The sequence below is a fragment of the Periplaneta americana genome, chromosome 1, assembly GCF_040183065.1.
Source record: "Periplaneta americana isolate PAMFEO1 chromosome 1, P.americana_PAMFEO1_priV1, whole genome shotgun sequence".
Classification (NCBI taxonomy): Eukaryota; Metazoa; Arthropoda; class Insecta; order Blattodea; family Blattidae; genus Periplaneta; species Periplaneta americana.
The window spans coordinates 178,506,568-178,531,842 of NC_091117.1; the positions used below are offsets into that span (position 1 = coordinate 178,506,568).

At 33.1% G+C, this 25,275-nt stretch overlaps 1 protein-coding gene across 6 annotated transcripts in view; it reads left to right on the top strand.

Annotated features, from left to right (window-relative positions):
- Window positions 1–25,275, top strand: part of Fhos (Formin homology 2 domain containing) — a 758,651-nt gene that overhangs the window by 724,218 nt on the left and 9,158 nt on the right. For 3 of the 6 annotated variants that reach the window (XM_069833164.1, XM_069833158.1, XM_069833192.1), the window contains 9 exons: window positions 526–841; window positions 11,424–11,582; window positions 12,769–12,951; window positions 14,523–14,642; window positions 15,256–15,530; window positions 18,501–18,575; window positions 18,836–19,028; window positions 20,765–20,891; window positions 22,025–22,192. In XM_069833164.1, the coding sequence (XP_069689265.1) occupies window positions 526–841; window positions 11,424–11,582; window positions 12,769–12,951; window positions 14,523–14,642; window positions 15,256–15,530; window positions 18,501–18,575; window positions 18,836–19,028; window positions 20,765–20,891; window positions 22,025–22,192 (1,616 nt within the window). Of the gene's footprint in view, window positions 1–525; window positions 842–7,429; window positions 7,542–11,423; window positions 11,583–12,768; window positions 12,952–14,522; window positions 14,643–15,255; window positions 15,531–18,500; window positions 18,576–18,835; window positions 19,029–20,764; window positions 20,892–22,024; window positions 22,193–23,725; window positions 23,906–25,275 lie in introns of those variants that run through there. The other 3 variants (XM_069833173.1, XM_069833183.1, XR_011333454.1) reach the window with 3 other exon arrangements.

The following is a 25,275-nucleotide window of genomic DNA, read 5'->3' on the forward strand; positions in this document are numbered from 1 at the left end:
TACATACAGAATTCAAAACACTGGGCCTACTTGGAATAAAGAATATTAATAAAAGATGTCCTTTTATTTTTATCTCATATTGTTCTTATGATATTCCTGACGTCATTATTCTAACTGTTTTCATTTTTAACGTTTTCAGAAGAAATATAATTTTGAATTTATTCTTCAACATTCCTACTTTTCATAGCCTATTCTAATTAAGGCATGAGAAGTTGCAAGTTTGTTTTTCTACAAAAATTTCTAAATCTCTTACTATAATTGTTGTGCATTAAAAATACGATACCGGTATTGTTTTATAAAAATTACTAGTTCTTTGCCACAAATATAAAAAATTGGTAATACATCCGTTTTTAAGGTAATGAATTACATATTTATTATGACAGATATATACGTATTTTTTGTGTTAATGTCCACATAGCTGTAGGGTTACCGGTAGTAGCCTAATTAATAAATAAAACTTATTATGTTGGTTTCTGGTTTCTTTCGCTGGCAGCAGTAGTTTCATATGAAGTAATGTTATTACAGGTTTGGCAGTGTGGCACCTCCTCCAATGCCCCCCTCAATAGTGAACCCTCCTCTGTTTGGAGTAAACCTGCGCTCACAACGTAGCAGTCTTGGTAGCTCCTCATTACCAGACACGGCCAAGACATCTCCATCATCACCTGTGAAGAAGACAAAGAAGACAGTGAAGCTTTTCTGGAAAGAGGTGCGAGACGACCCCATCATTCTGGCCAAGCTCCAACAGGCGGGCATGATCTGGGATGAACTGAATCCCGTCAACGTCGACACCCAGAAGCTGGAGCATCTCTTCGAATCCCGAGCCAAAGACCTCATCACCAAGGTATGCACTTCTTGTTTGCACGTGACTTAAAACTTCATAAAAACATGCATATTAAATCATGATAAAATTCGAGATGGATGTACATGAGTTTGAATCGTGATAGAATTTGAGTCATAAACACTTTTAAACAAGAAGTTTCAATTAATTCACATTGAAAATTTTAAATTACTATATAAAATAAAGCAGTACTGACAAAATTGGGTGGAACACACAAATAGAATGGAACATCAACGGCTGGTTCACAATAAATCGGTAACAGAAACGACAACGAGAACGAGAACGGAAATAATGTTAAAATAAATGTATTTAAATGTGAGCATTCACAATAGTTAATTCTGAATGCTCACATTTAAATATATTTTAACAATATTTCCATTCTCGTTTCTCATTGTCGTTTCCGTTACCGGTTTATTGTGAACCAGCCTTAGAATGAGCCTTCTTGATTTAATCTTTATTCGATGATGATAATGATAAACATTCAATTTTTAACATCAGGAGACATTTCACATTGCTTTCCTTGGTGAGCTATTCATTTAAAATTAAATTGAGAAAATTGTTTAACTTATATTTTCAATGAGAGCAATCTTTTTGTTTACACATAAATGTGTGTGCGTGTCTAATGCCTACCCACTTCACTTTGCGTGATTCGGGTTCTGCATACTGCGGATAGATGGCAGGACTGTGACCCATTTTCAAATTGCACATTACATCAATGGGCCAGATTATGCATGATGTGTATCTGTGAAGAGTTATGTCGTGTACTGGGGTGAGTGTATTTATGTGTTCGTATAAGTCTAGTGTAGGGAATGGGTGAGGATGATGATGGTGAGGAAGGGAGAAGGGGAAACCTGGTGCCAGCACGTAGCCTACTCCTGTCGAATAGCACCGAGTGAGTTGATTAATATCCTAATTGGATGCTTGCATTAGGCACGATCATTTTGGCTGGTACACTTGTTTAATGGCGAGTCAGTGAGCTTGCTGTGCATATTAAACTTTGTAGCAAAAACTGTAATAAACATGTGACCAACAGGAAAGAAATGCGTAAGATTCAGCATTCAGTGTCAAAGTATATAATTTAATATGTATTGTTGATATAGGAAGAAAGAAATGTTTCACGTTCAGACATTATGGATTACATTTTAAAATATTGCTACTCTGTATGGGTTTTCAATTTAATTAATATGTCTCAAATTTTTTCACGATTTCACACGAATTGTTCATACATTTTATATTAAATATTACAATAAAAACTGTTGAATGCTGTGCACTTGACAATGAAATGTATAAGTAGTGTGCTGATCCATGTTTGCAACTGTTTGCAATTGTTTGATGACTGTAACGATTTATTAGTTAGCTTGTTACACTATTTAACTTAATCTTGTAGCTTAGAAGAGTGCAATGAATGATTTTAGCAATAATACGAAGTTCCATAATTATTGTACAAGAATATGAAAAGATTTGATTCCTATCTTTTTCGGAAGATGGTAGAAACCTCAAATTGTCTTATTTACTTGTATAATTCTTACTGATTTCATTTGAGATTTCAGTAGTACATTTTCCACTTCCCTTCTTTCTTTCATTAAAGGCCACTGTAAAAAAATTGTCTTAATTTATTGTAGAACTGATACGCATTTGTCTATCATACTTTATGGATTCCTAAGGTCACAATATCTTGTTTCTTTTCTTTTATTTTATGCGTTTGAAATTCAGTAACTTAATGTGTAAGATGAACAAAATTTATGTTATAAGTTCATAAGAAGATATTGTTAATTAATTATTGGAATGAAAAATGTTTAATTGAATCTTCATAGAAATTTCCTTCCTCTGGACAAGTATAGTCTACCTAAAGCTAATGGATTACAATAAAGCTTTCTGACACGGCCATCTTCTGGTAAAAAAATCCCATACACAATCTGTCCATCCCATTTGTCAATTAATTTAGTATCTGGTACCATATTTTATCGATATACACATATATTGCATTTAATAGAAACATGATTCACTATCAGTGCTACAAAAATACAAATAGTTGCCGGTATCAGTATATTCTCCACATTGACACAAAAATATACCAGTATGAAATAATAAAGAAAATGTGACCTAACCTGTCAAATTTTCCTTAGGTATAAATTTCATATTACTTTTCGATCAGTTGAATTACATGTAACACCCAATTGCAATTCAATTTAAGCTTAATATTATTTTAATTAAAGGAAATTCAATAAATGAAATAAACATGTTATAATATACTTTATGACAGCTTCCTTAGTGGTGACTTGTTAATGGTGATAAGATAACTTACATGAAAATTGTTGGTCAATATTGGCATAACAGTTTTCTAGTTTATAACTTATATTTTTGCACTGCTTTGTTATGAGAGCCTGTCAGCTGTAGCCCCTTTAGCTGCTAATCAAAAGATGGCTGTGTATTTAAATTATCTGCCGGAAACAAGAAGTACATACTTATAAAATTAATTAAGTGTTTTGGAAAGTAGTTTTCACTCTCAGTCATGAAGCTATAATTATGGAACATGCTTAGAGTTGTTTATGTTGTCATTTGAATGATTTTTTTTTAACGAAGTGAAATTTGTTACAGCACTATAATTTATTATAATAAGGAATCCAATTTCTTTATAAATCTATCTCAAAGTCATTTTATTCAATCGGACACATTGCATAATTTCTCACTTGACTGTGAAATTGAAGGAGATGATGAAATAGGCGGATAGAACTTTAAGACCATTAATATAAATGTCTGAGAATAGATAGTTAGGCTAAAAATTACTTGGTTTTGTTTCAAAATGGACAATAAGAGTCCTTTTAGAAATCACACTTGTTTTAAATAATATCATCCATTATTTTCTATACTCATTCTAATTCATTATTATTGAGTCCATTAATTTATTTAAATACGGTATAAAAATAAAATAAAACAAATAGAAATGCACAGAAACTGTATATCACAGCAATTTATAAAAATATGACATGTGTAATCAATAAATACGGTAAGTCATGAAGTGCTATTCTACCTAAAATCTTAGTTATTTTTGTAATAATCGAATATAATATGAAATATTATCTGTTGCATGTAGGGCCAATAAGCTTGGAGAAAACTGCATGTTTATGAATTAACATTGCTCATAGAAAAAAAAAAGTGTAGTTTATGTGTTCTAGTGATGGACAGAATGAATTTGTAAGCAAATTAATTAAAAACAAACATGTAGGCCTACATTCTGTGAGAGGCACTGAAAATGGTAAGAGTCTTTTCGGTACTACTTCTATGTACTATGTAGGTTCATATGAGAAAAATCTTCAGTCTTAAGTAGACACATACTCCATAAAAGTAATGTGGCAAATAAAAGTATATAACCTCCAATGTAACCAGTAGCTGAGTTGCTTCAGTATCTAACTGAGGTATATCAAACACAGTTTATGACCTTACCTCTCGCATGATGAATCCTATCAAAAAATTGTGGGCAGAACTAAAAAAGGAGATGCAGAAAAAAAATTGGAAATATTATCCAACAGTCATTCAAAATACTCGTAATTTATGGGAAGGATTCTTAGTACCTGGGAATAATAATAATAATAATAATAATAATAATAATAATAATAATAATAATAATAATAATAATAATAATAGTGGTGGTGGTGGTGATATTGATCCGAGACATGACAGCCCATCAAGGGTCATGGCTGACTAGCTGATTGCTGGCCTCAAGTCAACATGTCTCAGCAGAGGTGAACAATCATCCAATCAGAACAGAGGTATGGTGTGGTTAGCACGATTCCCGCAGCTGTTATAGCTGGCTTGTGGAACAGGACTTCACTACCTATTTTAGCTCCCCAAATTCATCATGATGATGGATGGATGGGCAGCGGTCCCATACACTAGCAAAAATTTTATGAGAAAATTCTTTCCCCATGAGGACTCGAATCAGCACACATTCCATAATGCGAGTCTGGACATGATCCTATTAATTGTAGACGTTGCATAGATTCTGAGCAAGCCATAATGTGAGCTGTCATTTAAGCAGAAGGCTTGAGATTTAAATATTGATTGTTTTTTTATTTTATTTTATGTAAATTTAATTTTACAATAATTTTGTTCCAACTGTAAATACAAACTTACTTGCTGATTATATTTTACATAGTACTTATGTCTCTAAACTAGCTAATTTTCTTTAGAAATGTTGTGTTTTAAGAAAAATTTTAAAATATGGTACAATAAACAACTGAGAAAAAATGACATATCTATTCCGAACTTTATTAAAATATTTCCGGTAGTATTGTAATGGATTCGAACACAGTCTGTAGGCTACTGGAACATACCCTGTCACTTCTGCAATGTCTACTCCGCACTTTTTCAGTGAGTTAAACGTTTACTCACTAGGTTTTCTTCTTTTTGCTGTCACGTAAAGAAACAATATAAAGTCTTTAAAAATCTCTTATGCGTGTGTATAGAGCATTACGTAGGCAGTCATGTGCTGACTAGTTAGACTGATATTTTAATACTTTAACTCTTCATCTGTAGGCATACCGATACTGTTTTCAGTGCTTCTCACTGTACTCAAAAGTGAAACATACCTAATTAAATGTTTGGCAATAATGTTTTACTTATCTCTAGGTTCATGTGTTCATTAATCATTGACATATATTAAAAAAATATTAGTATGTAATATTTAACAAAACTTTAATTTGAAACTGATTTTCATAGAAATAAAGTGCTCCTTACAGAAATCCCATTATGTGCTTATCTAGTATAAACTAGAAGCAGGGGCAACAAAAATTAAACTTACGGTATGAGTAGAAAATTATTTGATAAATGTATATTATGAATGCCTGTAGGCGTATACAATGATACTTTGGTTTAAGCATTTTCTGCCATAATTCAACAATTCATTAAGTTCTAACATCAATAAAAGCATTTAGGTTTTACTAGGATGAATATTATACTTATTACATTCTAGGAATGAAGTATACTGAATCATAAAATTTATTTCACCATAAGAAAAATAATTTTTAGGAAAAGTGTAAAATTGTGCGATAACTCCTTGAAAAACATCAAGCATAAAGCTATAGAATTCTTATTCATTAATTTACTGAATTTAAAAATGTTTTATTCGCAAGTCTACTCATGACCTATGCATTCACAGTTTATTGTTCTTAATAATTGTCTCAGAACTAAAATTGTCCTTTATTTATCATACTTCATTTTTAAATTTGTATTCACATATTGCGCGAAATTGATTTACACACCCAAATGGAATGCAACAAGTTTGTCATATTTTGATGTACGATATTATACTTTCTGACCATCATTAATAATCTGAAAATGTACTGCCTTGAGATCTATTCACCATGATATTGCAAATGTATCATGTCATTTCTGTCTAAATCTTTTCCACATTAAGCTTCTATTTCTAACATGCATTGAGTCTTAATTTTCCTAGCATGAGGCATGTAACAATTATATGTTGCTTGGCAAGCTAACTGTTAAATAGTAGTTTTGCGACTTTTACAACAATTTTTGAACAATTGCTATTTTTATTACTTGACAGTTTTTGTATTTTTTTTAATTGAATGTATGTTATGCATGCCTGTTTTTAGATACTAAAACTTTTGATTTTTGTTAATTTTTTAGAATATTTTGTCTACAATTTTTATAGTTATCATATTTTGAAGTGAATTTTCATAGCTTATTTTGTTTAAATGAATCAGTGATTTCAATATTTTTTAAAGTTCAAGTAAAACTAGTATTATGAGTTACTCATATATTTTACATATTTGTTATAATTTTTATTTTTTATATATAAAGCAAATAATTCAATGTGACAAAAATAACAAATCTGTTGAAGTGCTACATAACCTTACCACAAAATACAATGCTGTTCTTCAGATATTAATAGAATTTGCATCTCTATACGATTAAATAAATAAATTATAAAATTCTTATTACCAGTACATGTAAAATCGCGTCAACCAAGTAGCTCAGTCAGCACAGGTATTTGTGTGCTGATCTGAAGCAATGCCTACCTGAGCTGATTACTTGGTTGGGTTTTTTCGAAGTTTTTCCCAACCATAAGGCAAATGTTAGGTAATCTATGGTGAATCCTTGGCCTCATTGTGCCAAATATCATCTCATTATCACGAAATCCATCGACATATATAACCTAGTAGTTGATAGAGCGTTGTTAAATAACTAAAAAGAAAAATGTAAAATCACATCATGCAGAAAATACTGTAATTAAGAAAATTTATTTGATTATACATTTTTAGAAAATTTAAATGAGAGATATCGAGTTTCGGAAGAAACTTTCACTTTTTACATGTATGTTTAGTTTATGCTTGAAAGGTTTGGTCTGGTATCACCAAACTGTAATGATTAACTACTTAATTTTTAAGCAAGTACCGGTACTGGATATTTCTCGAATTAGTAAAACCCTCGACACAACTATACAGCAATTGTGTTTTGTATGCGAGTTGTGCAGCACTTCTCTGGGCTGTTCTGTTGCTCTGCAGGTACTAGGCTCTGTGACTTACTCCTATACTGTGTACTGTATTTTTGGTGTCCTGTAAATTCCAACAGGCTTTTGGTACTACTTACTTTGGTGCTTATTAATAACTGTATATTTCTTCCCCCACCTTTTGAATGGTCATCACCAATGAATGACATGAATGACATGCTGGTTCTCTAGGAGGTAAGTGCTGGGTTGTAGTGTAAAGGGATTCTTACTAATTTATCTTTAGTTGAATGCAAGAATGCAAGACTTAGATAATGCCTGGTTTCTGCAAATCATACAATAAATGTGGTTTCATTTTTTTTTCTGTATGTTTGATTACGCAATTTGAAGATGTTTGGGAATCTTTTTTTATGCAAATTAAATTAGAAAAAAAAAAATATATATTTTATACATCTTGATTACACAACTTTTAACACTATATCACTTAGAAATATAATTTATGGAGATCGCTTTCACCTGTTAATAGAGTTTATAAACGCCTAGTCAATTAGGTATTTATAAACTTGGTTCCCTACGGTGTTAACACGTAAAAGTGATCACCATAATTTTTTTTTTTTTTTACAAATTAAATTAGAATCAAATAAATTTGCCATAAACATATTCCAGATTCTTTAAAACATGTAACTTAATTTCCATTGTCAGTCTATGGAAAATCTGAACTTCAATAGGTGAAGAAATTAGAGAAGATAGTTTCTTAATAGAAAATAACATTTTGCTTTGTGTTGTAATAATTTGAAATTCTAAGAAAAAAATGTCCTACAAATGATATATAACAAAGTGATTCATTGAGTTATAACAGCACCTACTGGAATTATTTGACATCATTATGAATAAAACAGTGTTCCAATGAACATCAGTTCAATTCTTACTACTGTAACCACTTCAAGAAGTACCGGTACATAACAGTAAATTAGGCTATGTAACTTAGCTACATGTCTAAGGCAACCTTATCACACGTAGCCCACATAACAGAAATTAAAGGCCTCAGCTGTTTGTCTCGCTTACGAGGTAATCCAGATGCGTGATTCAATTCACACACACATGGCCAGGAGCACTGAAGTAGGAACTGAAATTAAAAAAAAAAAAAAAGAAAAAGTGCTACAAACTCTACTATAAAGAGTACTAACAAGCATTCATAAAGTGAAAGAAGGTAGACTAAAATATACACTTATTTTGTGCAATTTAAAAGCTTCCGAAGATCTGTTGTGAGTTACTTGGGGTTTAAGAAAGTAACAAGTGTTTGTGTTTTGTCTTATACCTAAGTTAACATAATTAAGTCTATTTCTAAAACAGCCATAGTCCAAAATTGTATTTTTAAATAGTGGCAGCCATTTGATGGTTTTCCTTCGCGTCCATCTCCTGAACTTAATGTTTATTGTAGAGGAAATAATTTAAATATAATTTAATTAAACAAATACTGGTACTGGTACTCAGAGACAACACTGATTACTGTTTCCTTCCACTACTGAAAGAATGTTCTTTTGGACTGTGATTTATTGTAAAATACGTTTCAGTTACTATTTACTACTGCTGTTAATTAAGATGTATAGGGCCATCGGCATAGCTCGGTCGGTTAAAGTGCATGCCTGCTGATCTGGAGTTGCGCTCGGGCGTGGGTTAGATTCCCACTTGGGCTGATTACCTAGTTGGGTTTTTTCCGAGGTTTTCCCCAACCGAAAGGCAAATGTCAGACAATCTATGGCGAATCCTCGGCCTCATCTAGCCAAGTATCATCTCGCTATCACCAATCCCATCGATGCTAAATAACCTCGTAGTTGATACAGCATCGTTAAATAACCAAGTAAAAAAAATATGTATAGTGTATAATTATTATAGCCTAATTATTGAGAATTGAGCCACTTCATACGAACTCTTTTGAGTGAAAATGATTCGAAGAATAATCTTAGTAGTGTCACTGTAACGCAATGATTTATATATCAGTGTACAGTATATCATTTATTTATACTCACTTATTTTTTATTTATTTATTTATGTGAAGTTATTTATTCATTATCTCTAGGACCATAGTTTAGTTGTAATGAATATTACAGTTAATTTTCTTGACAGCATTGCTTGATTTTCATGCCCAGATTTATTTGAGCTTCTTTAATTGCTATTGGTTTCACAAGTATACTTTTTGCACATCAAAGTGAATAAGCAAATTTCTAAATAATGAATGCAGTAATAGTATTGTTTAAAATTCTACGTAAATATATTCAATATTTTATATGCATGTAGTGTCTACACCTATTTACCAAATTCATTATTATAACACTTAAATTTCTACATCTTGGTTACACAACTTTTAACACTACATCACTCGGAATATAAAGTTTATATTCCGACTTAAATTTCTATTTGTTGTACTCCCACCAGTTATGCTTGATATTCAGTATGTTATCCTTTAAATTTTTTATTGTTATTAATAATGTGACATATTTGCACATATGTGTTTGAGTTCAAAAAATATGCACCAGTAATGCATAAAATGTTGTTTGTACACATTTAAGCAATAAAGACTTAACATTGCATGTAGGCCCTATTGTATGACATAATTAAACATGGGAGACTGATTAATTTTGTATAGCTCTATATTGGAAAGACACTGATGCTTGCAGCTTTACAATAGTATAGGCCTACAATTAAGGTGTAATATTACTATGTAAAGTAATTTTAATTTCAATATGAGGTGTTAGAAGTAATAGCGAAAATTTACTGCGTATGCAGTAGCTTTTCATGTCATTGTGTAGACTAGATGTACAAAAGTTTTGGACTCACCAGAACAGAAAATAATTTTATGGAATAGAGCGTGACATAATTAAATATGTATAGCTGTTCACTGTTCATATACCTTAAAACAAAAGAAAACTAAAATGTTTTCTTTAATTCAGGAGTAGATATGCAGTACTCTTTATGGTAAATGTATTTTCACATTCATATTATAACCGTGTTTCATTAAATTATGGTGAATGTGCTTAAATCCCAATAGGATCTTGTATATAGTTTATTATTATTATTATTATTATTATTATTATTATTATTATTATTATTATTATTATTAACTTATTATATTTTTATATTTTCGTTAATTTTGTTATTGTACTTATGCAATCCATTTGAGTTCTTTTCTTCTGAACATATTTGTTCAGATTCTTCTTAAAATGTTTTGTTTAAATTCAGGTGTAGATATGCAGCACTATTGATGATAAATATTTTTCACATTCATATTATGACCTTGTTTCGGTAAATTATGGTGAACATCCTTAAATACCAATAGATTCTTTTAAATAATTTATTATTATTATTATTATTATTATTATTATTATTATTATTATTATTATTATTATTATTATTATTATTATTATAATAATAAACTTACAGTTTTGTTAATTCTGTTACTGCACTTATGCAAACCATTTGAATTCTTTTCTTTTGAATATATTTGTTCAGATTCTTCTTAAAATGTTTTGTTTAAATTCAGGTGTAGATATGCAGCACTGTTGATGATAAATATTTTTCACATTCATATTATGACCTTGTTTCGGTAAATTATGGTGAACATCCTTAAATATCAACAGATTTTTTAAAATAATTTATTATTATTATTATTATTATTATTATTATTATTATTATTATTATTATTATTATTATTATTATTATTATTATTATTATTATTATAAACTTATAGTTTTGTTAATTCTGTTACTGCACTTATGCAAGCCATTTGAGTTCTTTTCTTCTGAACATGCTTGTTCAGATTCTTTACCAACACTGGTCAATCATAAGTAGAAGATTCACTGGTCATGTTAGTATGACGCAAAGTAATTGTTAAAACAACACAAGTAATCGTAAAACAGTCTGTATGAGAAGGGGCTAAAACTCTACTTCTGTGTCGGGAATTGAATGAAGTTTGTTGAATGAGCAGGTGCAAATGCAACTATTTTCAGTCATAATGAAGAACGGATAATGCACACCTTAAAAAATTGCTTGCATATCTACTCCTGTTAGATAAGAAATATTATGTTTGAATAACTAATGTGATACTTACATTGCAATCAGAAACAACAAGAGATGAATAAGAACAAGGAGATCATTGTGCTGGACCATAAACGTTCAAATGCTATTAACATAGGCATGACGAAGCTGCCACCACCACGCTCCATCAAGACTGCAATCCTGAAGATGGATGCTACCATCATGAATCGCGAGGGTATAGAAGTAAGTTCATTTTTTTTATATATAGTTATAGATTTTTAATTTTTCTTCATCAACATAGAAAATAAAATTGAAGAAATATAGAAGCCCATATTATACAAGACATGTTCTTAAAGTAAGTTTCCAAAGGGTGTAGTAAGTAAACGGGAAGATATTTACAAACCATTTTCGTTGCATTGTATTCCCCACACTTCAATTACTTCTCAACATAATCTCCACCATTATTGAGGCATTTATCGAGTCGTGGCACAAGTCTTTCTATCCCCTCATTGTAGAATTTGCCTGCCTGCGATGCGAACCACTCTCGCACTGCTGTTTTCACTTCATCATCGCCATCAAAATGTTGACCAGCGAAGAACTTCTTGAGGTGCAGGAAGAGATGAAAGCCACTCGAAGCCAAATCCGGGCTATAGGGGAGATGGTCAATTTGATCCCAGTCAAATTTCGAGATGAGATTTTGAGTGTCACGAGCTGTGTGTGGCCATCTCCTGATCATTCCATCACTAATGGCATCATCACAATACACCTCACAAATTGACGATGAATGTCAGCTGGTTTGATGTTTCTCACATTCGAGAAAAGGATAACAGACCGCATCTCACAGTCGGCGGGGTGCTCGATCACTTTAAACATTTCAGCTGATCACAACTAACCACACACACGGACTGAAGCTCTGAAACTGCATGCACAGCTTGCCTGAGGACTGAAGAAGAAAACACGCATGCGCAAAATAATGATTGCAGCGATGCGATGGCTATAATTGAAAACGGAACTTACTTTAAGAACGCGCCTCGTAATACTAAATTTGTTTTCTTTTTTTTCAAACTGGTCGCATATCCTTTATACTGGTATATTTAGTGGTTGAAGTGAATATAATTCTTAACAAAACTAAGAGTAGACCTTTATGACACTATTTTGACACAATAACTAAGTGGTTTGTTGGTCTCTATAAGTGGTAACTAAGACTAACGACATTGATTTCATCAATCTTGCAATAATTGATATAATTTCTTCTTTGGCTGTTTTATATAGTGATGGTGGAAGTACCTGTAAGACGGAATGGAGTATCCTATATGATGGAATATTAATAAGCAGAGCTGAATTTTTACATTAGATTTTACATTATTTCTTTGTATCTCTATTAAAGTACAAATCGAAAATTACATTTGTATGTTGTGTTATTGTATAGAAACTGTTAACAATGCTGCCAACAGAGGAGGAAAGGTCAAAGATTCAAGAGGCCCAAGTGGCGAATCCAGACATGCCACTTGGTAGTGCGGAACAGTTCCTACTTACTCTGGCCTCCATTTCTGAGCTCCCTGCACGTCTGAAGCTTTGGGCCTTCAAACTCGACTTCGAGAACAGTGAAAAGGTGTGACATGATTTTACAGATATGTGAAAGAAATGTTGAATTAAATCTTGTTTTTAATTGATACTGTACAGTTTGTCATAATATGTAATTCAACTAACGCTGTATTATTGATGAAGTCGGGTCTCTTCATTGTAGTTGATTAATTGATTTTATTATACAGGGTGTATCAAAACATGTGGAAAAGCTCTGAGGAATTGTTAGAGGACCTGAAAACAAGCAAAAAAGTTCATGTAAACATATGTGGTTTTTTAGTTACACTCATTGTTTGTTATGTACATAATATCAGTGATGATAAAGTTTAATTTACAACTTACAATACTTTTTTCCTATACCGAAACTTCTAACTTCTACAGAAAGTGCTTAAAATGACTGTCATGAGTTCTAATACAGGCTTCTGAGTGCCGCATCATTGACTGCCTTACTCTCTCCCATATTCCAGGCGTCTGCTATATTTGCTGACATCCTTCTTCAAGTCGCTGATGAAAAATTTCCACGTTATGAATAGGTCTGGAATATATATTGCCCTTTAAATGACCCCATAAATATAAATCCAATGGATTGAAGTCGTGAGAACGAGCAGTCATCTGCTGTATCTGCTGACATCCTTCTTCAAGTCGCCGGTAAAAAATTTCCACGTTATGAATAGGTCTGGAATACATATTGGTCTTTAAATGGCCCCATAAATATAAATCCAATGGATTGAAGTCAGGAGAACGAGCAGGGCAAGATGTCAGTCCCTTGTGACCTACCCATTTATTACAGAATCACTGATTTAAAATTGTTCCAGCATATGCTTTATGTTTATTTCGTTATGGCAACTGTCATCAGGTGGCTTTGAACATAAAAAAAATCAACGACAACTTGAATACAAAAGAAAATTACATGTGGCTTGTTTATCATCACAGATATTATGTACACCACAAACAATGATTGTACCGTAATTAAAAAAAAAACTAAGCAAAATTGATCATATGTTTATATGAACTTTTTTGCTTGTTTTCAGATTCTCTATCAATTCCTCATAGCTTTCCCACATGTTTTGATACACTTTCTAATGTGAGGAAGTCATGTATGAATCGTTTGTGTTTCTTCTTAAATTATCAGTCTCTATCAGGTGTAGTAACATCACTATCAACATCACAACAACACCATCACCACCGTCATTATGCTGTTGATTATGGTAGTGATGATAGTGTTGGTAAAGATGGCGATTATGATGATAATAGTGATGATGATGACGATGATGTGAATGTGAAAGTAATTGTTATTGCATTCATGGTACAGAGATTAAATTTAAAAAATAAGTTACTACTGCAGAAGATAACAGATGGTAAATTTGAATACTGGTACCACTAATTTGAATATTGTTTCCTTACACTGTAGTTGTTAATTTTTGTATGCTAAGTTTGTGCTTTTAATTTTAATCTCTTTGAATAACTGATCTTAAAATAAATTCACAAGTATTACATGTCTCTTGATCTGTTCTCGTGTAACATTTGAAGGAAGATTTAATTGTTTGTTTTTTCCTCTATATTGATTTACTTACTTTCTTTTTTTTAATTCTTATTTAGGAAATAGCAGAACCGTTAATGGACTTAAAACAGGGAATGGAGACTCTGAAAGCAAACAAGACATTCCGTGGGATCCTCAGCACTTTGCTGTCAATAGGAATCTTTCTAAATGGCAATGAGGTAATAAACAAATACAATACTACCGGTAACAATTAAGATACTGGTTATTGTTTCGGCAGAAGGCACAAGTCTGTTTGGAAACTTTATTCGAAATTTAGATCTTGTTTTTGCACATGACTTTCTGCCTTTTATGTAAGTATTGTACATAATAATCACTAAACTTTATACACTAACTTTGTACACTTGAAGAATGAAGACTTTTGTAACACGACTTGTGACTACAGTGAATGCCATATGGCGACTGAGGATCTACTATGCTGCATCTCTAACAGCTTGCCCATTGCAGACCATGCAGAGAGCGAGCCACCAGTAATGCGCCATTTTCTCGTCTCACATCATAAAAATGTCTCTGTGCTTAGGATGACTAAATTTCGATTTGTGAAGAGTAAGAAGATTTACGTAAATATATGACAGAACTGTTATTAACGATATACAATTTTCAGAGCCAAAAATATGTTACTGATATTATTAAAAAAACCACATACACTTACAACATAATATAGTAAAAAATAGCTATTTGAATACCAGTAGCTCAGTATAGAAATAAAATGTACTTAAAACCATCTTTTAATTGTTCACTGGTCAATGTACTGAGAATATGTTTTACTTGCAGGTAAAAGGGTTTCAAATTGAATATTTGGCTAAGGTACCAGAAGTGAAGGACACAGTACACAAACATTCTCTTCTGCACCATTTGTGTCATATGGTAATGGAGAAGTTTCCAGACTCATCTGACCTGTATTCGGAGATAGGAGCCGTCACTCGTGCTTCTAAAGTGGACTTCGATGAACTTGCTGCCAATATACTCAAGATGGAACAAGAATGCAAAGCATCTTGGGACCATCTGAAAGTCATCGCCAAACATGATGGCTCTACAATGAAAGTCAAGTATGTTTCAATTCTGTGAGACAATATCACATAGTGTTACACCAAAAATATCGCGTTTTCTCGAATACTAGGGAAAACTGAAGTAGGTTATATTTATAACTCAAATTGCCTCATAGAAATACATGTGTAAATGTAGGTAACTGTGGACAGTGGTTGTTTTAAGAAAAAATACTCTGTTGTGACTGAAGTTGCCTCTTCTTTAATCTTCTTTTTCTTTATTATATCCTGTTTCTTCTCCTTTTGATGCTTACGTTTTCCTTCTCCGTGCAATGCTTACATTTCTTCCATTGGGTTACTTCTGCCCTTCACTCCGATAACATAGGACTATGGTTTTCTTTTTCACTAACAACTAATTCATTACTGGTAGATGGCCACTACATTATGCTGACCACATGCTTAATACCTCAAATTTGCATTTTTTGGACTATGGTCCTTTTTTAAAAAACCTCTTTAATTGCAATACCCTTGCAGGAAGATAGTGGCATTGCATAGGAGGAAAATCAGGCAATGTTACCAACTTCATTTCGAATAAGCCACGCCACCGTATTTTTTTACTTGTATACAGGGCATATCAAAAGTCTGTTAACACTTTCAATATTTTATTACACAAAAAACTACAAATGATGGCACTTTCAAACACACGTCAGTTTAAAGTCAAACTCTCAAAGTTATTCAGCTGCTTAATTTTCAGCGACAAAGCGACATTCCATACGAGTGGGAAAATTAACAAGCACAACTGTCGTGTTTGAGGTACACAGAAACTTCACAGAACATGAACATGAGCGTGATTCACCAAAGGTGAATGTTTTTTGCGTTGTCACAACGAAAACTGTACAGACCTTTCTTCTTCATTGAGGCTACTGTGATTGGACATTCATATCTGGACATGTTGCAGCAATGGTGCCTCAACTTAGACAAGATCTCGACGATTTCATCTTTCAGCAAGATGGGGCTTCGCCACATTTCCACAATGCAGTTCGTGCTTACCTGAATATGGAGATGTCTGATCGTTGGATAGGACGTGCTGGAGTAAGGGCAGATGTTTCATGACATGGCCACCAAGGTCACCCAATATGACTGCATGTGACTTTTTTCTATGGGGGTAACTAAAGGACCATGTGTTTGTACCGCCTTTGCCACGTGATTTAGAGGAACTAAAAACCAGAATTCGAGAACCTGCCACCACGGTCACAGAGGATATGTTGCAAAGGGTATGGGAAGAGTTTGATTATCGTTTGGACATCTGCCCAGTCACTCGTGGTTCACACATTGAATCTCTGTAAGGTGTAAACAGAATTTTGAGAGTTTGACTTTAAACTGACGTGTGTCTGAAAGTGCTATCATTAGTAGTTTTTGTGTAATAAAATATTGAAAGTGTTACCGGACTTTTGATATGCCCTGTATTTCGGAAAAAATAAGTGCGCAGGGTATTCGATAAAATACAGTAATTTGTTTTATAGAAAATAATAAAAGGAAGTAATAAACTGAAGAGGGCAAGAGAAGGAAAGAAATAAATATAGAGTAGAGCCTCGATTATCTGTATCTTGATTAGCCTATCATCAGATTATCTGACAGTCTTCTCACTTCCCCCTTTCCCCTAATTAATCACGAAAATCAGCTAAAATTCGACCTGCACTTTTGAATATAGAAGAGCAAGAGACCCTGTGTGAAGCTACTATGTAATAGTAAACATAGGATTAGCTGGGTGCAGGAGTAAAAACTCGATATGTGTACAACTATCTCTTCTTTCAGCACTCTGTTACCATTTACAGCAGTTTACAACCCCATTTACCCCACTCATTTCAGTATGAGGTCAATAACCTTGATAGTGAGAAATATGTGGTATTAATTTCTTATTTTAAGTACCGGTACTACTTTATCGCAGGTCTTCTTCCCGTCTTCCTTTGTGATGCTCCTTACAGCATTGTGTGCCATTCTTTCAGCACTCGGAGATTAACATTGCCAACATTGTCTGTTCCTTCAATAGGACCCATTTCACTTCCTGCGTATGGAGCCTTAGACACAAAAAATAACTGATCATAGATGTTACAGCTCTCTGACCACTCTCTGCTGCTTTTATTCAGTTGTTCACTACAATTTATACTGTCCTTACATTTTTTCCTACAGCTGCAGCCGCTCTTTCCATGGCTCTTTTCGATGGAAGTACTAGCACCTTTTTCTTTTTCTGCTTGACGTTTGTTTAGCTCCGAAAAATACCGACAGATCACGTGTGTGCATAAGTACTGGAAGAGTGAAATGAATGGCAACATTGCTCTAAGGATGCATCAGCTGGCGATCACAAAGCAATTTCAATCGAAGTATAAGTACGGTATTCTTATACTTATAATGTCCATTAAAGGATATATTCTGAACAAAATTGAAAAATAAACACAGCTACTGGTATTAAAAAATAAAACAATAACAACTGTGATACACACATATTTACAGTGAATTAAACTGCAACAGAACCAATAATTAATAACTATATCACAAAACAGAACAAACTCATTTATGTTAGCTGGGAACTGGTATGCATAAGTCAATCAGCAGACGAAATAGAAATACGAACAAGCTTGGCTTTGTCCACAAAATGAATCTGCAACAAAGGTGCTAAGTCACAACTCAGAATGGGCCATTGCTATAGCAATGTTGGTAACTTTCTGTGAACACATTTCCGAGCAGTCACAAAATAATTTCAATCAAAGTGGTATAACTATTTTTTTCTTAAAAGAGAGAAATTAAGAGAAATAGAGATAAGGTGAATTTTATTTGCAGGAAAGATTTATAGATGTATTTTTGCATATATGTATCGCATTTTGTGGTTGGTACAGTGCAAACACTTTAATCTTTTTAGTGAAAAATACAAAAGCCATTATTATTATTATTATTATTATTATTATTATTATTATTTAACAATAAGTAGACGTAATTTTCTTATAAATTAGTTATTGCAACTTTTTGTGTCTGCAGAATGTCCGACTTCTTGGCTGATTGTGCTGAAAGAATTATTGTTTTAGGCATCGTTCATCGTCGTGTTATGAACAGGTTAGTGAAATTTTTTATCATTTGTTATTTAAGATTCTGTGCAACCTACTGATTTATCAATCAAGTGAATATCATATAGTTGAAAATGGATAACAGGAAACAAACATCTTTATTCAGTCATTCATTTTTGCTTTTGCATTCACACTTTCTCAGTCTTCAATTAATTGATAAATAGATATTTATTTGTCCTTAAAAAAAGCAAAGGTTATAAGAAAGTCACAGTATACAATACTAACAATAAAAAAACGTTAACATTGCAGGTTTCATAAGTTTCTGTTGTGGCTGGGGATCCCATTACACAGAGTGGCAGACACAAAGCCAAATGAATTCTGCCGAATTGTATCAGAATTCTCACTGGAGTATCGTACAACACGAGAACGTGTCTTACAGCAGCTGGAGAAAAAGGCAAATCACCGCGAACGCAATAAAACACGTGGCAAGATGATCACTGAGGTATGTTTTGACAGTGGAGAAGATGTTCTTTTGAAAAGTTGTCCATTTTGGTTGCATATTGTGCACTTTGGGTCCTCTATTATTCCAATCTGGTAAAGATGTTTTGACAAAGAGTCATGGCCTGTGAAGAGTCTGAATTCAGCCACTGCAGGTCATCTTGGTAATTTCAGAATATGTGATTGGAGATGAATATTTGCACACGGTTTTCCTTCAATTTTATTGTTTTATTGTGTGTTGTGCTTTTAGTTTGGACTCGTTCTTTATGCTTTGGATTGCTGCTGTCATGTGTTGATGACCCGAGGGAGTTACCGGGTTTGAACCCCCCTTGAACTTTTTGAAATAATGACATATTTAGATTTGAGTATTTTTTAAATGCATAATCGTTTTCCCTTCTCTAATTTTTTTACTAACAGAGTAACAAAATCTACATCGATATAAGGCATAGTCCTCTTACCCCTCCTTCAGTATAATCCTTGTGCTTGGTGCTGCGGCACGTTCGAATTGTAACAATGATATCTTTATTACAGAGAGACCTGCCGCCTAGTACCAACCTTGTAGTAAAATGAAGCTGAAACTGAACTTGTTGTGAAACATACTGAAAAGGTTACAATTCTGCAATGCAAATGTTAAATATTGTGCATTGTCGATTTTAAACTCATTTTAAGAGCAGTAGGTATTCACTCATTAGTTTTGAGTTCTGATTTTATTGTGAAACATTCGTTTAACGTTTTGTGCATTTAACAGTGCATATGTTTAATATAAACTTCACATTATCATTCTGGGTTCTTTAATATTTCTAAGCGACTGCAAAACTAAATTTTGCAACTTTTTTTAGCAAAAAGTCGCATAGGGATTCTCGCGAGGTTTGTAAAATTTCACATTAGCAAATGTTTCTTCGCAGCCACAGCATGACGACATTGTCATGAATGCTCTTCTCAGAACTAGTTTCATGTCCCCCTGTAAAAACTCAGTTGATGATAATAATATTAATGATGATAATAATGATGATAATAATAATAATAATAATAATAATAATAATAATAATAATAATAATAATACACAAAATTTAAAATATCGATCATGTAAATTGTAAACAATTTTAATAATGACCCTCCCCTCACCACGACAAAATTCTACATACACCACTAGGCCTGCTCCCTTCTTAAAAGCTTGTTTGTCATTTCGTTTCCCGCAATGCCTTTGTGGGTAGGGATCCATTGTAGCACAATAACTCTTGTTTTAAGGAGCTTGATCTGTCTTCTGATATCATGTATTATAGTATCTGCAGTGGAAATGAAGTTGGAAATGGCCTCTATTGCTGTTTTGAAGTGTTAGTTACTAAGTTTTTTTTTTGGTGTCTGGCCCAAATTTTTGAAAAAGCCATTCAGTTACACTTTGTATAGTGTTCAGAATTAAAAGTCTCCTCTGTGTATAACATTGCTATGAACTGTTCATTTCTTATAGTCCACATTCTGTAAGTTTTTTTAGCATCTTAACATGACAGAATCTTAATTTTACAAGAATGAAATTATGAAGTGAGATTTGTTATGGTTTTACCATTTAGTTGTCACTGTATGTAAAACATATTCTTCTGCAGAATTACAATTTCGTTATTTTAAGAATTGTTGAAATTTCTTTTAGTTTGGTGTTTACTCTGATTATGGCAAGTCGACACTTTTAAGATGCCCAAGTTTCCTGATGTCTCTGTTGCATTTTAACCGAATTATTAATTGCAGGTCGGAAAATTTCGTACAAAAGAAGACCGGGCGGATGCAGAACTCAGGCAGCTGTTAGGAAGCGACCTGTCTGATGCAGAGAGCATTCATGGCACCTTGCCTTGGCGGCGACAGCGCAAGGATATTGGTGAGTTGCTTACAACTGTGCAAGCTTTTAGTTTTTCAGGATATTGAGCTTATTTCTTTCCATACAAGAGCGAGTTTACCTAATTATTTAATTTTAAATTATAATATTATAAATACCAGGCACATATTATCATTTATTATGAAACTTTCTCTATTTAAAAATCTGTATTTATGATTAATATATTTTCATAATAATAGTTTATGTAGGTTTCAGTCTATCTATGGAAAAATTTATACAGAACTTCAGAATGAAGTTACAAAGGACACTAAAAATGGTTGTATGAAGTGTCAAGGCTGTATAAATCTTACCTTATGGATGAGAAAACTGGATGCTAGTACTGAAAGACTGCAACGAAATACAAGCAATTGAAATTAAATTATTACATAATGCAAATGGTATACGAGACTGAATCAAATAAGAAATTAAGATACAGGAAATGAGTTCAATATAAATTTAGTAAATAAAAAAATTACAAATATCTGGAGAAATGAGTTGAACAATTACAGAGAATGAAGAATTGAAACAAGATTAGAGTAAATATAGGAAATAATGAAACAGGCAAGATGTCGTAGATTGTGAAGTGTAGTAGAATAAGAATACTGTATCGATAATGAGAAAATATTTTCATTTTATTTTCTCGTTTAATTTCTATACAATTTTTTTTTGCTACAATTATTAATAAATGGCATACATTTTTTTCGGGTTGTACAGTAGTTTACATCATTTTAAATCATGCTTATGGAGCTATGTACGAGTATCTAAAAGCTTATGACTGTGAAAGTAAAGAAAAGAGCGTATTTAATTGCTGATTGTGACCAACTATCTGTAATGTAAAAATGAAGTAGGGCATGCAAATTTTTATTATGTCTTATGCAAGTCTTAATTTTATTGCTTATAATTGTGGTAAATTATGAATTCGAGAATTTATTGTATAAGATGTATGACAATTTTATTTTCATTGAATTCCAGTTTAGCTTCCAACAGATATGTGTGTTATAGGCATACTCCTAAGTCTTTATGCAGATAGTAAACAATTGTTATGCAATTGCTATTGTTTTATTCCGTGTGTTTACCTTCTACTGTACATTAACAATGATATTTTGATTTTTTAAGACTTTTCCATGTTGCTTCAGGTCGTACAGTATTGAGTCCGCTTGCGCGTGAAGAGACTGTGAATGGGAATCTCACAGATGGCGATGACGAAATTTTAGAGAGTCTTGTGAAAACTGCAACCAAAGCTCCAACAACCCGAACTACCCCACGTGAGAGAAAACGTACACGCCATGCTGATCGAAAATCATGTAAGTCTGTAACCATTCTGCTGGGTGATATGGCAGAGCCGAATTATATGTGAATTATATAAGTGAAGGACTTGCTCTGAGCCGTTACTGTATATTCGCTTTGCTAAGCGACACAGCCTCGGTCACATGTTTCAGCTTTTTCTCAGAAACTCAAGTTTTAATGTTTGCATGAGAAACCTGCTATACTATCTCGAAAAATAGTAAAAAGCTCAGTTCATTGTCTTTTAATGTTACATTCGGTTTTATTCTTGTTACTCTGGTAAGGTCATTTTGGGTTTTTATTATATGTCATACTTTCATATTGTAGTTACTTTGTTAATTTTTCTCTCCACATATCCTGCATGTTGATGTCCGGTTCATCACAGAATATTTGAATTGGTAGTTCAGTCATTCTATGTGAAGGGAAACAAGACATTTAAGAACATTTATAGTTGGTAATAGTAGAAAATATCAGTTATTGTTCTAAACATATCTTTCAATAAAAATTCAGCATTATATGTATGATTTTCTTATTTTAGAAATGATTTATGCAAAAAAGTTTGTTGATATTGTAATTTTTATTTAATGTAGGCCTAGTTTATTTATCTTGCGTAAAAATTCACAAAATTTGTTTAACAGTCTTAGCAGAAGTTATTAAAATTTCTTTTTTTGGCTAATCTTTTGTGAGTATACAATCTGAATTATTTGTTAACTTTTATACAGTATATACATGTACATATGTAACGTTGGAAGGACTGGCTTCAGTTTGTAGTTTCAAAACTAAAGTATGTCTACTTTTATTACAGAACTAAAGGGGGAGGGGGCTGAAAATTGATGTACTATCTGCACTTAAGAATTCTTTTAGTTTTGTGTCTTTGGGAGACTTATTTCAATAGGTATTTAGTTAGCATATCAATACCAACTGCCATGAAATGCTTATAAAAATTAAACAATTGTATTGTTATCATTCTCCACTTTTCTCCAACCTTCTCTAAAAAATATGACTAATTTTCACACGAAAATTTTCATAACGAAAGTAAGCTTTCTTCATTGTTATAAATTAGATGATTTACTTGAGTTTCGAAATATCCTTTGTTCTCGTCTTTATTTTTCTGTTATGCAGAAAAGAAGTTGTATCTTTTAAACTTACTATTACTTACTAAGTTTCAGTATTGCATCTTTTTCCGAGATTATGTTGTTCATAAACTTTCTGAAGGAAATTTGTAAAACTAATCACTGTCAACATTTTAAAGTTCATTTTTACCACAAGTTGTGGTTTGTTAACTTCTTATTACCGAATTCTATAGTCCCCACTATTTATCTATTACCAGTATATATGTAATCTGTTAAGCTAAGTAGTTTCACTGTAAAATTTTTCTTAAAGCCATACTCTGACCAGCTGAAAGATATAAAAAGCTTCTGCCCTCTCTTGCTGGAAGTAAACAAAATTCCTCTCCTATCCTCAGCATCCGCTTTGCTGTTCCTATTTGGTCCACATACTTCTCATTATCTAAGACGCTGGGTCTATGAGTTGACAGCATCAATTGGTTCCAGAGAATGCCTGTTGGCTCGCCTTGCCGCCTGCCCACCCCCACCACCTCCCGGTTCCTTGTAATAGGGGCTCAGGGAGTTTGGCCTAATGCTTATCCATTGGTTTGTCCCTGCAGTAAAGCGGTCACGAACTCGGGAGAATAACCCGGTGGAGGGTGGTAGGGAGTCACCTTAGTTACTGTGGTACGTTACATGGACATTACAGCATGGTCGTGTGCTGCCCGCACTGCCTCGGTGCTGCTTACTGTGTGAAGAATGGCAGCTTAGCATGTTGTGTGTTGTTGCTTGTGCAAGTATAATGCTTGAGAATTTACCATTGTTAAAATTACTTTATTATTGCAGTGTTGATAAATACTGGGTGTTCATTTCAAAGTGTGCCATGACGTCACTGTTGTGAGTCAGCAATTTGAATAGAGTTTCAGCTTTTATGTCAGAGAAGTTGCCTATTAATCAAGGCATTCAATCTGAACTTGAGAACGTGTACGGTATAACTTTAACGTCGTAGCAACAGATGGCGGTCTGCACTGTCTGTGTGCTACCATAACCTCTTTCGAACTGTGTTTTGCGCGGCCAAGTCGTACGCAGGGTATTTGTTATCATCAGTTGCGTACGGCAACATTCTACAATACAAATCAAATGCTCCATGTCCATGTTGACTATCGAAGTTAATGTCAACAAATACGTAAGAAATCGTCTTAACCCTCTCCCTATATCCTGACAGTAAGAAAAAAACCCACCTCAGTACATGTTTCCAAACAGTTCACATTCCTGCCACTATAGGCATAACCGTACGTATCGGTAAGTACTCTTCAGAATGAACGCCGTACTTGCTAGGCAACTTCTCTGGCACATAGGTAATACGCCTTTGCGGAAGTGTAGGAAGATTGAATTCTCTAGGCTCATCGACTAGCCATATGAAGCATACAGCGAGCCATGACACACTTTGAACTGAACACCCAGTAGTGTGACAATAATGGTGTGAAATACAGGGTTGTTTCCGATCTCTGATAACGAATTTGAATGACATCATGTGCGTCAGGAGTCATACGACAGCTGAACTATGGCGTGAGGTGACAGATCAGTAGTGAGTGATCTCATAGTCAGAGTGCATGGCGACTCACAGCAGAAATTCCCAAGAAAATCGAGTATTACAAATATAAGGATTACATTAAATGGGGTTCTGTGTTTTATTGTCCTTGCAGTAGATTTATAGATCTAATCTTAGTCATTGAATTTGTTCTTGTTAATATTTTGTCTTCGGGAAATATATTATTATTACATCTGTTCATTTTTCTGACTCTACATTTCAGAATTAAATATTTCAATAATATATTCTGTCAAATGTTTGTACTAAGCTTTAATTGCATTTAGTGTCAGTTAAGCATGTCTTTTGTTGTTTGTTTGTGTTTTTTCATGTACCTACCTAAACGTCTTTCTGGCTTCTCTTAGTATTTTATTGCAGTTCAGCAATAGAGCATTCAGTTGGTCTTCCCAGTCAGCTAAGAACACGCACATCAGACATGCTGGTATGGCTAGCATAGAATGCATCAATA